At 42.9% G+C, this 15645-nt stretch overlaps 1 protein-coding gene across 4 annotated transcripts in view; it reads left to right on the top strand.

The window, feature by feature from the left end:
* The window catches only part of LOC119395728 (NADPH oxidase 4), a 357853-nt gene that overhangs the window by 299569 nt on the left and 42639 nt on the right, over nt 1-15645 (top strand). For 3 of the 4 annotated variants that reach the window (XM_049416759.1, XM_037662740.2, XM_049416757.1), the window contains exons 4-6: nt 2185-2269; nt 11599-11696; nt 13173-13200. In XM_049416759.1, coding sequence (XP_049272716.1) covers nt 2185-2269; nt 11599-11696; nt 13173-13200 — 211 coding nt within the window. The remainder of the gene's footprint in view (nt 1-2184; nt 2270-11598; nt 11697-13172; nt 13201-15645) is intronic. The other variant, XM_049416758.1, reaches the window with a different exon arrangement.

Below are 15645 nucleotides of genomic sequence, written 5' to 3'. Positions count from 1 at the left end.
GAAAAAATCGGAGAATGCTGAATTTGGAGTTCTCTGGAGGTTTGGAAAGTTTGTTTTCTCTAACGTCGATATACCAACGCTGCTATTTTGAGAAGAAATTCATTGATGCCTGACGGCAAGCCTGTGTGTTCAGTATAGTGGAACTTCAGCAAAATGTAACGTTCCTGGTCACCGAGTGACTGCTTTTTTTTATGGCAAATGACCTGACGGCGAGGACACTCCTTAAACCACTGCAAACACATTGTTGCTTTTTGTGAGCGCACATGACCTTCGCTGGAAGTATCGCGGCCATTAAAAGGTTTTGTTCTGTCGTGCCCTGCAGCATCTCGCAATTCATTCGGACTTTGAGGAGCACTAATATTGCTAAGAATTTATGTTCTCTTACGCTTCAAAGCAGCGATATGATTAGGAGGCACGCCGTCGCATGGGGCTGCAGGTTAATTTTCACCACCTGGGGTTCTTTAAACGAGCAGCTAAATCGTGGGGGTTTCTGCATCTCAGCCTCATCCAGGTGCGGCCGCCGCGGCCGGGAATCGGACATCGAAAAAAAAAGTTCTCACGCTTGTTTAAAAGTTTAAACCGGGCAAGATATCGCGAACCGCGCTAATGTATATCTGAACAGTGCAAAGAACAAAAAGTAACCTCTTTAACATAAAAAATAGAACAAGTGTACTTACAATGGCCGTGAGAAGCATGCGTAAGAAAAATCCGCTGTTGTAGTCGTCATTGTTCTGTAACTATATAAAACTGTAGGCCATTTCTGAGAAGCTTTATACTCATTCTTTAAAAGCCCCTGTAAGGACGAGCGATAAGAAAGCCTCCAGTCTAGGGCAGAGAAGTGATACTAAATTGACATAACTTCGCTTAAAAAACAGCCAAGTACTTACTGCCTAACGTGACACCATTGTAAAACATTGGACAACGTTTCAAATCTATATAGAAGATTGCGAGCTTATAACATTCACGAGTATTACAGTGTCATAAAAAATAAATCTTTGTTGATTATAACAGAAAATATTTATTGCTAACCTTATATTTTCCTGTCGCACCGCTCATTGAACGTCTCCTGTTTTATTGTCGATGAAAACTTTAGTGAAGATATACCAACGCATTTCTGTAGGATGTTTTACTTTAGCCGCTTACCCTAGGGGTCATCAGGCACGCGTTATTTTACTCACAGAAAAAGTTATAGAAGTCGAACTAAAGAACAAAAAAGTGACACATTGTGAACCTGGAATAGTGACGTCCCTGTCGCGTCTTGCGATCATATGCATGTAGATTGTAAATCTCGATATAATTTCTCAGCAACTTTCCCGTTTAAAAAAATAGCATTGGTAATTTTCAAAACAAACAAGATGCGACCGTTTTTCACTAGTCAATGCATGCGATCCAGAAAAAAAGAAGCTAGGTTGTTCGACTGCGGCTTATCAGCCTGGAGTGATGATATGGCGAAGAAAATACCCACACTCGGTAAAATACCTGCATTCCTCTATTCGGTATATGAAGGAATGATAAGTTCCCAAAATGGAAAAAAAAAGAGTAAACATGCATAAGACATAAACTCAATAGATTAGCAATATTTTCATCAAATCTGCAATCTTTTCTTTGTAATGTCTATTGTTCTAAGTTTTTCCGTAAGTGGAATTGATCTTAGCCCGCCACGGTGGTCTAGTGGCTATGGCGCACGACTGCTGACACGAAGGTCGCGAGATCGAGTCCCGGCAGCAGCGTCTGCAGTTTCGAAGGAAGCGAAAATGTTTGAGGCCCATGTGTTTAGATTTAGGTGCACGTTATAGAACCCCAGGTGATCTAAATTTCCGGAGCTCTCCACTACGGCGTCTCTCATAATCATGTCGTGGTTTTGGGACGTTAAACCCCAGATATTATTATTATTGATCTTTGCTTAGAAAACGAATCTGTAAATGCGTGGTGTATTTATACGCAAAACATTTTCCTTATAAGATCGCATCTATGTGCTTCTTGAAGGATATTGGAGCTTTACTTTAGTCAAGCATATGCAAGGCTTATGTTTTTTGTTATCTCTTTCATCTGACAGTAGCTGACAAAAGATCTGCACAGGCCTAAGTTCACACTCTTTTTTTTTGTTGCTCGTACATCGTGCCCTTTCGTCCATTTTCTTGTTTCAGCAGAAAAAATAACTACGTCGTATGTGTTTTCTTCCAGAAATTTCATGGGTGTGTGCGGGTATGCGTGGACCAAGGTGTGAGGCTGCATGTTCTTTTTGCCGCAACCATCATCATCACTTCAAGTAAGTGGAAGATAACTTCAGTGGGGCCAAAACCGGCATACAACACAGTAGAATAAGGAAATTTAGGTTTCCATGTTAAAAAAAAACACTTGTTTACGTTACAGAAACTTTGTAGTTTTCTATAAACTTTCTGTAGATTTCTTGGAATGTTTGTCTGCTCGAAGTTTGCACAAAAGCGTGAAAAATACCGTGAAAAATACAAAATACAAAATCCGTGAGATGAACGTAACGCAGTATCAACCTTAGTTGCCTTGTTTCTATAGGCTGAAAAGCGACAGGATTATTATCTGCAGCACACGTTGTTGGGCTAGTCGGTTCATGTTCTTCGAGAAGCCACGGATGTGGCTATTTCGCGCGAAGTAATCACAAGGGAAGGGTTAAGGCTTAACCCTTCCCTTGTGATTTCTTTGTGCGAAATAGCCACATCCTGGCTTCTGAAAGAACATTATCTGTGGCCTGGCTCGACGACGTGTTTTCCGTAGTGAAATTATTAGTTTGAGGAAAATGTTCAAATTCTGCACCGATAAACCATTATCGAGGGCAGAGTATTACACGCAACACTTACATTGAGGAGCAGCTTCACATATTAGCGATGCCTGTCAGAGCAAATTATACCAGTAATGCCGCATTGTATCGCCTCATTCAAAAGCAGAATCACACTTAAAGTAGCAAAGTGCCGTTGTAAGCTGGGGCTTGCAGTGTGCTGCTCTGCCGTGTTAAGCGTGAGCGTAAATTGTGTCTAACTGTCAGATCACAGTCGATCCTTCTTTGTACATCATGCACAACGTTGTCCGCAGTTCTATGGTATACATGCTTAAAATGCAGTTCAATGTCCGACGAAACGTCGCCTGAAGTTCTTCACTTTTTGAGCTGAAATAAACTGGAGTGAAATAAATTTTTTAAATGAATCAGCAAAATCAACTAGATTTTGAAACCTATAGACGCAGCCCAAGTACTTTCTCTACTGCGCAACTTCATAGCATGATGGCTTTAACATGGGCACACGATACCACTAAGATCAGCGTATGGTACGCGAGTGCTGCGCCGAATCTAACAGTCACTCAAAATCTACTTCGAGTTAGTGAAGATTGTAGAAGCTGAACTTTTAGTAAATATCGAATACTGAGTTGAATACTAAATATTGAATACTGAATGCTGAATATTGAATTTTAGTAAATATGACGCAGCCATAAAGAAAAATAAGAAGATAGACAAAAAATATGTTACGCACTGTCCCGTTTCTTTTATTTAAACACTATTTCTGCATTAGCACCGCAAATATCCGATCACTACAGTTTTGATCCGCCCCAACTTTCTGCGGTAACGACCGTAATGACTATATATATATATATATATATATATATATATATATATATATATATATATATATATATATATATATATATATATATATCACTTTCGGGGGTTCACGTCTGGGATAGCACCTTCGCGTTGTGCGTCAACCTTTTCACACTGGTATCAGAGGTCGCCTAGATCCCCCTGAGAGCATTTACGCATTTACAAAGCACTGATGCACGACGAACGTGGCCCAGTTCGTGGGGGTCAGTGCAACAAACTCACCGGCGTGGCCATTGATGGAGATTTGGCGTGGGAAAAATGGCTCAGGGCACGACTTCTGGTGCGAGTCGTGCTTCGTGAAAGCATGAGCACACGGTCTCGTCTCTGTGATCGATCTTAGCGCTTCAAGGACGTATAGAGAAATATATCCTGACGGGCACGTTCGATGTCCGCTCTCGTGTGAATACTCTGGTTTGGTTTCAAGGATACTTTACAAAACGGAAGCTTGGCTTGACTTTTATTTCATTAAAGACGCCATTGGAGGGGCAGTATTACATAAGGGGTGGTAATTAAGAAATTAGGAACGGGGGTTAGCAACAGCTTCCAAAAAAACAGATGAGCTAATGACTGAAATTGCGTGCGGGAGGCTGTTCCAGTCTTTTGCTCTTTCTATAAAGAACGAGGCTCGAACAGTAGCCGTCCGGGCATGTGGTAGTGCGACTTGAAGTGGGTGAACCTGCTGTGGGTGACACAACAGGTTCGACAAAAAGAAATATACTTTAAGTAGTGAATGTGTTCTGAAAAAAAAAATGAATGAGCCATACGCATACTAAGAAACAAACAGACTTTGAGGACGCGAAGTCGCGATGATGTTTTTTTATTAATTTAGTCATTTATTGTGCGTCGGTTTAAAAGCAACTGAAATGAGAGATTTTTAAAAATTCATCCAGTTAACCCTTCAGGATACATTGTAGTCAATTTCATTATTTACAGGCGTATAACACGCGGAGTTACACAACTTGTTGAACCTACAGCCGATAGCTAGTTGTGCATCGAACGAAGATACATATAATAATTACGAGTACGTAACCACCAAGAGACCTCACGCGCGTTCACATATTTTCACAACACCATAGAATCCACTCGAAAGTACAAGAAATGTAACAAAATAAAAAAAGAGACTATTTGAACTTTCATTCATTTTTTTATATAGACGCATGAAAGCATTAGTTAAGACAAGCGATATTGCAATGTTTCTGTGAGCTACAAAAACCAATAACGAGAGATATAATTGTATAAAACAGCACGACCGGTCACCTAAGGTAGCTTTTTTCAGGCTAAGAAAGTATTTTTAGTTAAGTATTCTCATATTTAGCTAAATACATTGCGTAGCACTCTTAGTTTTTCTTTTGCCATTACGTATGTAACACGCGAAATAATAACAAAAAAATTAAGGTAGCTTTGCACTCGTGGTGTCAAGCCTGAAGGAAGTGCGGAGCTGGGCGGCCTTCTTTGTTTTTCTTCGGGCTTCTCTTTCTTCTTCTCTCTTACTGTTTTTCTGTCTTTTTTTGTCTTTCTTCATATTTATTTGTCTGTGCCTATTTTTTCTCTTTCTTGCTGTTTGTGTTTTTTATTCCTATTTCTTCGCGTTCTCTCGCTCTCTCTCTTTCTCTCTCTTTCATTATCTGTCATTCACTCTTTCTTTCTCTCTCTACATATATTTCTCTCTTGCTCAAATTGTCTATGTTATGCTTTACTCTCTCCCGTCCTCTTTTTCCTCCTCAGAATCAGAAACATTATTTCATCATCAAACTCCGAAAAGTACAGATGCTGAGGGCCATGAGCTAAAAGCCACAAAACGGCTTGACGAGGCCCACGGTCCCTTGAACTTGTCACCGACAGAGGTAAACATGAACACGGAGCAGCAAGAATAGACCATTGTCCCTCTACCCAAATAAAATATAGAGAAAAAAATTCATGTTACATAGAAAATACATGGGTTATCACATAACTTAGTGATAACATCTCTACTTCTCACCCTCACCTCCCTTTCTCATTTTCTTCTTTGTTTGTCGCCCTCACTTTCTCTTTCTCTGTCTCTTTTGGCTCTTTCTGTCTTTCTGTCTCTCTGTCGCTTTCTCGCTCGCTTCCTCTTTATTTCTATCTTTTTCTATCTCTGTCTTCGATTCTTTAGCCTTTCTCTCTTTCCTTCTTTTTCTGACTCTCTCTTTCTCGTTCTTTCCATGCTATGCTTAACTCTCTTCCCTCCTTCTTTCCCCCCTCTTCACCCTCACATCTCTCCTTCTCACCCTCACTTCCCTTTCCCGCCCCCTTGCTATACTACACTACACAAGGCTATGTCATGCTCTGCTAGCGTGCCTGGATAGCCGAGTGGTTACAATGCTCGCCTTCGGATTGTGGGAACGCGGGTTCGAATGCCGCCTCGCCAAGAAATTTTTTTCGCCAAGAATGTTTCTGTTTCTTTTTCGCTCTTTCTTTCTTTCTCTCTCTTCGTCTCTCTCTCTCTCTGTAGTCTTTTTCTCGCCCATCAGGTTATCGTATCCCACGCCGAGGAAATCGCCGCACATGTTTTGGGAGCGAAGCAACAGACGAAGACGACGATGGCCATGAAGGAGAGGGCGAAGGAAGCGCGTGCTGGTTCATGCCGATGATCATTTCTGTTTCCCACAGGCAAATTACAATGAGCTTAACTATAAATAGTTCATTATAGCTTACAGTGCATTCTGACACACGAACAAAGAATGGAGACACGAAGACAAGCGAATAAGACAAGCTTAAACAGCACCGCTGTCAAAAGTCTAGTTTGTCTCTCCTTCAGCCTTAAAGTGGGCAATAAGTAAGTGGTCGGCGCGAAAAACGGAGACGTTGTGGGCCAGCCGAGTGTGGGCATTGAACATATGAGTGGGCAGCTTGCTCAAACCGAAGATTATCTTTTGCCGCGATCGCTAACGGGAAGTTTTGTAACATTTATTCTTGGTTGTGCTTAGCGGCCGCCTCCTGTTTTACCTGTGTTATGTAAGGTGACAAAACCCTTTGAGGCGAAAGCCTTCTTGGCTCAAGAGGTGAAAAATCTTACGTCCGGTATCCGTCATCACGGCACACTCACTCACGTGACGACGTAAATGCGAGCGGCACACTTAGTCTTGTGACGCGGCGATGTGCGCGTCATGTAAAATTTTTCCAGATGGGGCGGCGCCGGCATGTTTATAAAAGATGGCGGGGGAGGGTTCACGCATATGCCCTCTGACGTAGGCAGGCATCCAATCTGGTGACAGGATTATGGAAAGCAGGATTAAGGAGGGCGCTGTAGCCGGGCCCAGCAAGGGGCAAAGGCAGAATTTTTTTCGGGGAAGGGGGGGGGGCACCTCGTTGATTTTAAGTGGGGGCCGGGCAGGCAGACGTGATGAAGTGTGATTTTGGGCTCTGTATGCCATAGGAAAAAAAATATTGGGGGGGGGGGGGGCACGGCTACGCCACTGGGGCCCATTGATTTGTGTCATCGGCCACGACAGCGCGCTACATAAAAATAAGCTAGAGAAATCCGCAATGCTGCTTAGCGATCCAAACAGCATGAAAAGGGCATAGGAAAGCGTCGCTGCCTACGTCGCTACAGCGCACAAATGCCTACGTCGCTGACAGCGCAACGACTTCAAGAAGCTGAAGCGAAGATACGAAAGCAATATATCTGTACCTGCGTGTCTGTGTTTAGCACATCGACGCCAAGGCTGTCACATTTAAATCTTCCTAACGATGGTGTAAGAAACAAAATGTTATTTCGTTGATATTCCCGAATCCGGACTGCTCGTATCACTCCATGGAAAAGACACTGCATCATGCGCATCCTTACACTCCGCATCAGAACAGAAAACATTCTCGCAACACATTCTCTCGTTCTATCAGTAGTTTGTATGAATGAAATAGAATATTGGAAGCGTTCTCATACGTTTGAAACTTGAATGCAGAGTTTTCATAAATGGCGTCATCGGTGCGAAAGTGATCTCCTCTGCAGGTACATTCGCACTCGAGATGAAATAATTTATTCACTTTAAAACGCTCCGAGCGTTACGCGTGACTCAGTCGTGGCGAAGGATACACTTCTTTACCCTTCTGCACTATCGGATCTCTAAGCGTCGGCGAGGTAGGTCATCTTCCATAAGCGGAATCAATAAACACTTTGGCCGGTTGTGTAAAATGAGGGAACAAAAGAATTTCTCTATCCTGAATTTGGTCAGACAGCAGCTTCTTCAGCTCTAAAAAAACCAGCGCCCGAGCAGAATATGAAACCATTCGCATGCTTTCAATCTTTAGAACATTGTCGGTCGCTTAGCTTCTGAAAGTTCCTGACACCCTGCCGGGTCATTTTAGTAATGAGCAGGTCCTTGAAAAGGTATTTTAAATGAAGAAATAATAAATTGCAAGCGCAAAAAAGAATACTGCCGTTTTTAACATCCGTCAAGCATTAGTAGTTTCCTTTGCGCACTTATATGATAAATCTTTTGTACACTCATTGCGCCATATTCTGATGATGCGCGCGATACATTCATTGCGTGCACGCATGAATAAGAAATTCTGGAAAGTTGTTTTTTAATTGCATTGCTGTCATTGCGTTGCTGTCATATAGAGCACAATTTTGAAGCATTCCAGACCCTTCTTTCTTTATTATGTTTCACACATATAATTTTTCAAATCTTATTTACAAGTCATTAAAACACTTTCTAACACAGTTTTTGTTCGAGGGGGGGGGATAGTTCTAAATATTAGCGGCATGATGTCCATCAAACGATGTCCAGACATTTAGAGCTGCCGGTATAATTGATAAGTCCTGGCGATATTCTGCAAAGTCGGCGTATTTTTGTGACAGGGAAGAGCTCTTATCGGCCCGCTACGACTTGCCGGAGAGGAAAATCTTAGTGTACCTTATATTATTAAATAACTTGTGGCAAATTGGTGTAAAAAATAATGACTTGAGGCAAAGCATTATGAAATGATTCAATTGTATATAAACGGATGCCCAGGTGGTACCTCACTGTTGAAGCAGCTTTCTTTTCCATTTCGGCAAGGCGAGCTTCTTTGTCCCTTGTTGTACAACTCTGGTGTTTTCGCGGCCCAGTGTGGTCGTTGCTGCGGGACAATGCATTTCGAAACCGTTACGTCAACGTGCGGAACTGTTATAAACGGTCGTGTTATTTGAACTGCCACGCGTCGCTGCACGCTTGGAGATATGCATTAGAGACTGTTAACATGCATGCACTGTGTTAACATGCAGCGTCCATTATAGACTGCGTTAATGTTAACATAACCTAAGCCGATACAGTAGATGTAGGAGGTGTTGATAGCATTTGAAGCAGCACGCATGTAGCGCGTCGCGTGACGCCTCACTTTAGTGCAGGAGAACAACAAAACGTTAAGCGCATGACCACGGATCGAAACCAGCACAGTAAGTATGAAGTATCTTTACCCGGAATTTCTGACACACTGCTGAAATGTAGACATTTTCATTTAACTAGAAATGAGCAGTGCTAGGTGTTAGTTTGGTTTATGAAGTTTAACGTGCTAAAGCGAGTAAGGTCATGAGACACCGTAGTGGGGGTTTCCCGGTAACTTCGAACACCTGGGGTTCTTTTTAGCGTGAACTGACATCGCACAGTACACGCGCCCCTGGCATTTCGTGGCCATCGAAATGCGACCGCCGCGGCCTGGATCGAACCCGCGCCTTTCGGGTCAACAGCCGAGAGCCGTTACCAGTGAGCCACCGTCGCGCTCAGTACTGTTGTGCTAGCAGTGGCGGAAATAAAAAAAAATGGTAAGCGGAAAATCGCGCACAGTTCGTTCGAAAAACGGCGTTACGATGCAGTCAGAAAGAGAGGTGACATTCACAACGCACTTCGCTCGCACGCATCCGCTCAGTCCGCTCGTATTGCACGATACTGTTCGCTGCTTTGTTTCTTTGTTCCTCGTTGTAAACCATTCGCTTTTTCACGGCGGATCTAACGCGGCCACACGCGCTGTAGTTGCACGCGCATTGTCATTCAAAAGCGAAAGTGCACACTGGCGGGACGTTCCTGGAATTCAACCTTGAGGCGACCCTTTTCCAGTGAAGACGCTCGGCGCAATCGCGCATCCGAGCCGCGGGGCACGAACCGCGCTCCCTCCGTCCCATCGGCGACAGCCGTAACTAAAGACAGGACGCGATGTCACGCGCACCCCTCGCCACACTCACACTAGTTAAAAAAAGAGCTAGTAAGGAAAACAAAAAATTTTAAAACTGTACGCTCGCCTACAGTAGCTGCTGAGATCGTTCCTGATGATTAAAAAAAATGGCCTAATCTGTATTTTGCTCACTTGTTGCGCAGCTTTGGAAGATATTTCAAACATGAGGGCAAGCCGTTAATAAGAGTGTTCTAAAGTTGCTGCCGCTTAGCGTTCACTACTGCTTGCACAACATTGTTACAGATGCCATGTTTACAGATCGTCAAGCTTTTTCAAATATGTTCAAAAGCCGTATCATGGTTCCTTGAAATACGAATCCCACGCCTTTTATGCAAAGAAAGCTCTGCTGTCAGAAAGCTGCCAATATTATTGCTCGCAACATGGTCTTCATTGCTATTTTTCTGTGCATGTTCAAGTGGTTCGAATACGTGGGGTAAGATGAAGAGAGGGGGGGGGGGGTAGATTATGCTATTTAAAGGGTTTTTTCTTTACTTTATTCAGTGCTGTTTTCCCTTTCATAATTTAATTATTTTGATGCGTTGTACTTGAATGTTTTGACTTGCGAATTTGAATTATACACTTGTGCCACTTTCCGCGGCACCGTGAGTTACACGGCAACACGAGTTCTCTTGTCATGATTTATTTTACCGAGATTACCCCTCCTCTGCTGCACCGAAGAGCAAAGAAGTAGCCGGCGCCTCCACGAGACGCGAAGATCTCCTTATATGCATTTGTTATTAATAATACAACCTAATGTGACATGAGGAGGAGTTAAGCAATTTTACATCGAGAGAATTAGATATGTTAGTGTTGTAAGTCATCCAGTTGGCCGAAATTGAAATGTCTAACCTCCACCATGTCTAATGATGAAGACGCTGCTGTGTGCACGACGTCAACCGTAAGCGAAGGAGATACGTGCCAAGCTGGAGGAAATATTTCGTCAGGGAAATTATTTGTGTCCGAATGCAGGGGGATATTTTCTTTGCTCACCCACTGCGGATAACTTCAAATATCCATATCCTCTTCAGCAGCTAGTTATGATGGGCCGTATAAAGGTGTCAAATTCGCACAACATAATTCTGAGGCACTCGATATTCCATTCAAAGGAAGAAAATGAACTGGAAGGTTGGTTTGTGTAACGTTTAGTCATCATTTTTAATTAACGTATAACTAAATGTTCAATTATTCTGCGATTAGTCATGTTCCATTTTTACGTAAAAATAAAGTTGTAGGCCTAAAATGTACACGCAATTCGTTTTTAGTTGTACTCATTCATAGAAAAAAAAATATAAGACTTTTAACGTTGCTCTTGGAACTCGGCACACGCAGCACATCGCGGTCAAGGAAAGACACAGTGATTATGCAGAAGGTTCAGTTCATCTTATGCACGATGTGTCTTGCTCTTTCTTTTTTAGCCAACAGTCCAATGAATGAGCAAAAAATGGGCAAAAACAAGTTTCGTTCACCTGTGTGGACGTTGTGCCTCAATTTGATATTCCTCTGAAAGTTTGACTCGTTTTGATTACGTGTGCATGCTAGAATGCTTATTTTCCTCTTAACTGAATGGAAATCTGGGCGAGTTTGTAAGAATTCATCATAGAGCGCTCGTCTGGTGTTTATGTTCCTCTTTGGTGTCCCCGTATTTTTTGCGTTACCTGCTCTATGATGAATTCCTCTTGCCCGCCACGTTCCGCTTGCTGTGTCTATTTTATTAATCATGTTTTGCCCCTCTCGAAAGCGTGCTTTTCCTACAATGTCATACGTCGTCTTGACTCCTGTCATGTCTTTTGTGGTTCCAGTCGTCCATTCTTTGGCGCACCTTGTTAACGCGTGCAACTTTTCTTCTTACTACTCGCACGACTTCGTGGACATCAATATGGCCAGGTATCCCGGAGAGGTGAGTTCACTAGCCACACACGAATGCTAAAGCAGAGTAAAAATTGTAGCGTTTCTTAAAGGGGTCCTGCAACACTTTTCCAAGTAACCGTCTAATAGCTTCACTAGAAGAGTTTATTGCCTCGCGAATCGACTGCCGCAAAAATTTTTAGAATCCGTCAAGTACGAGCACAGTTACAGGGATTTTCCGCACGCTTTAAGCGCTTTCTCTCTCATCTCGGACCAGCGTGCGCGATGAAAACTACGCATCGAGGGGGGATGACAAGAGGGCAAGAAGATGCGTACCTTCGTCAGCACTTTTCGTTTTTTCTTCGAAAGCGCGGCTTACTTTCAGTGTGATTGCGAGCGAGCGCGCGGGCACGTGGCGGCATCCCGCGGCGGCCGCGGCAACTGTGCAGCTCACCATAATCAACTCAGCCAACGGCCGTGGGCTTTGGGTACATGGCACAGTAATTTCAGTATATGACATCATTTCTAGGTGAAAGAGGGAGTGATTTCTAGATGATTTTTGAATTAATTATACATTCCATCCCACGTACCGCGCAATAATGGTTGGCTCGCGTGTCTCATAGGCCTCGACTACAGATCGGCATCGTTTTCTTACCATGCTAAAAAAGTGTTGCAGGGCCCCTATCAGAGGCTGCTTCTCTCTCACGCAAGAAAACGAGCTAAGCACTCGTACGCCATAAAAAGGCACGACCAGAAAACCGGCGGTTGATAAAACGGTAGGCCGTGACCCTTTGAAATGGAACGCAGTAATCGCATATTTAAGATCATAGTTCTGAATTAGACCATGAGTAACCATGAGAATAGTAGCATGAATGTAGTTTATTAACAAACGCAATCATATCGCGTCAGCGCATATCTACAGCCTTCAAATAAAAACGCTTCTGCAAAGTTTGGGAGTTTCCGGCTATACACCTACACAGCTTTATTGTAATTGCGCAAGAAATTATATATTTAAGAATCCCGTTTAATGTTGCTAGCATCATGTAATTCAATGTATGAGGTAGACTACGCAACCTTACCGTTTTTTTTTTTGCTTTCGTTAGGGAAGACGTGGGTAGTGTTGCACTTTTTTCTGACCAAATGTATTGTTCTAGAGAGCAGGTTCGCTTGACGACATTCCATTTCAAGTGTGAATTTCGCAGCGCACCAGTTGCATTACCTATTAGAAGTTTTATTATTGACCGACACGTCCTGGAAATCGTTCAAACATTTTAAGGGTCCCAGTTTGGGAAAGATTCTTGTTTTAAAAAAGATATGACTCAGAGCGAGAAAGCCTTAAACCGATCGTTATTTTATTCGTTCCCACATTGGCTAGATCAGTCAGATACATGCTGTGGAAAACTTATTTCAGCTGTGTATGCTTGAAAATACTTAAATGCTTACTTGCGAAAAAAAAAAGACGAGCCTTGTCCAGTGCACAGTTTGTGAATGTTTTACTTCCTGCTCTTTTAATGTGTGTTGTTTTCAGGATCCGCTACTGATGATACTCAGGACAGGTAAGCTGATTTCGTGCTATTTTTTTAAGGTGTCACGTTTGCCTAACTGTGGAGGTTCTTTGTTAGGCACAGACGCATAAATGAAGGTTAATCAAAACTCCCATAGGAATACTTGGTACGTACTAGAACACTGAATGAAATGAAACTCACTTATCATGTTATGGGGTACACGCTAAAAACAGTCGAATAAACGTGAACTCACGCGCGATTACACGCTGAATTTCGTCTCAGATCAAACGTGTCATGGCATAGCAGCACCCAATCGCATTGACAGCTGTCGCACTGTTGGCTAATGGGCAACGAGCTCTCGGTGGACAAACGGCGCAGCGGCAGTTCGACTGTGTATTTAAAATATGTTGACATTTCGGTTAGTGAAGCCACAAGATGGTGCGGTATACAATTAGGAGAGAAAGAGAGAGATCAAAATGAGGGAATCCTAGGGTTGTCAAGCAGAATTGAAACATCCGGTTTGCTACCCTACCCTAGGGGGAGAGGGGAGAAAGACTGAAAAGGAGCGTAGAGAGGAGAAGGAATTAAGGAAGACCTAGGCGCCCTGTAGCAATTTTCGCTTTAGTCCGATGGATTTACTTGAGCTTTTTCCGTGGCCCTGGACATCCCTCAGGTACGCCGGTGCTCAGTCTGATGAAAAGATACCTCAAGCGGAGTTTCGTTTGCCGACGCGACAATACAGCACGTGCTGTGCCGAAAATTGCCTTTTTTGTAATATGTGCGCCATAGTATTACTACGGATGCGTCGAGTATGAGGGCTGCTTGCCATACTCGATATGTGTTTACTCTTCACCCGGGAGTTCCTTGATCCATCTGCTGAATGAATCGATGACTTGATTCGTCGTTGCGATACAAAATAAGAAGAAACGTTGTTTTAAGGGGCAGCTTTTTCATTAGCTAGGACCATGTTCCTTCTAAGGGCTCGTGAAAATTGCAGAATTTCGGAAAGCTGAGGCGTACAACGCTGTAACTCAGCAATGAAAATCATATTCCAATTACGTGAATTCAGCATATTAGGTTTCCTAGAGGAGTAACATATTTTGACGCAACTGGTAATGCCGAGACATATGCCACTATGTACTACAATCCTTATTTATGACTATGAAGTTTTGCAGCTATATGGGCTCTGCATATTGAAGCCACATGCTCCAACTCTAATTGCATTTCGCCTACAGTTAAGTTGAATGTTGTTCATCACTACAGAATTGGATTTCGCTATGCGCTCTTGGTTTAAACACCGTGGCAGATGTCACTGCCAGTGCTGTTGCTAAGTTAACCTAAAAGATACAGCGGTACGAATCGTGCAGGAGGAGGAGGTGGAGGAGGAAGAGAAAGGAAATGAATTAAAGGCAGGGAGGTTAACCAGACGCAGCATCTCGCAACCAGTAATATGCTTGTGAATACGCGATAGGACAAAATTTTGTAGTAGCTTTAGGTGTAATTTGTAAACAAGCTGGGATATAATAGCGAATGGGATAGACTGTGGAGAAACAGTAAAACGGTGACACTATACTTTGCACAATAGAAATTGATGGCCCACGACTTCACATTAAACAGAGGCGAGGAGGCATGGATAAGTGTGCGCAAGAGGCGAATGACCGCACGCATTTAGACTGTATGCTTGCAGCATTGTTGACTGAGTTGAATTAGATTGGAGACGACGCCGTGAGTTTATCAAAAATTGGTTACACAACGTTATTTTTTGATAGCCAATTTGCTAAGCTCTGACAGCGCGATGCTGTTGCCGCTGGAAATAAATCCTCCAATTTCACTGACTTCAGAGATAGTTAAGTTTGCGATATATTTTTATGAGGGTGGTTGGTGTTTGCTACCGCTACTGCGAAAAGACTGTCTTACTTCTTTCTGTTGAAGGAAAGATGCCATAGGCTGCGTCCATCAGTTGACCGTATCTTCGTCACTTCTATCCTATAATACAGGAGCGATAGGTATATACAAGAGAGAGAGGCAAAAGTTTTATACTTTCCAAATACTTCGTTCATGTTGTGCACTCGCGAATGAGACTCAAGCGATACGGCTTCATAAAAAGATTTGGTCAGAGCAATGTTCTTTTGTGCTTTGTAGGTTTTCAATGTGTTTCCGTTCAGAAGCGGTCTACTGATGAATCTTGCTGCACACATACGTTTGCCGCAATTAGAAAAGCACCAACAAGAAGAAAAAAAAAACATTGTGTTAAGTGCATTTATAAAACGCGTCTTCACCTTCAATGTATTTTTCGGTACATGTCGCCTGTACACATATATCTGTTATACAGGCGCACATGTGTTTAGTGTGTGGAGTGCAAAGCGATCAGTATGACGGCTGCATGGAGGTGATTGAGCAATACGTATTTACCATTCGCCCATTGACAAATATTTAAGGAAAATTGGCCTCGAGGCCCACCACTGGAAGCGCCGGCGCCACCATCGGCGTGACGTA

This window comes from Rhipicephalus sanguineus, chromosome 6 (genome assembly GCF_013339695.2).
Source record: "Rhipicephalus sanguineus isolate Rsan-2018 chromosome 6, BIME_Rsan_1.4, whole genome shotgun sequence".
Taxonomy (NCBI): domain Eukaryota; kingdom Metazoa; phylum Arthropoda; class Arachnida; order Ixodida; family Ixodidae; genus Rhipicephalus; species Rhipicephalus sanguineus.
The sequence above is the reverse complement of the archived record's forward strand: the minus strand, read 5'-3'. Positions and strand labels throughout refer to the sequence as shown.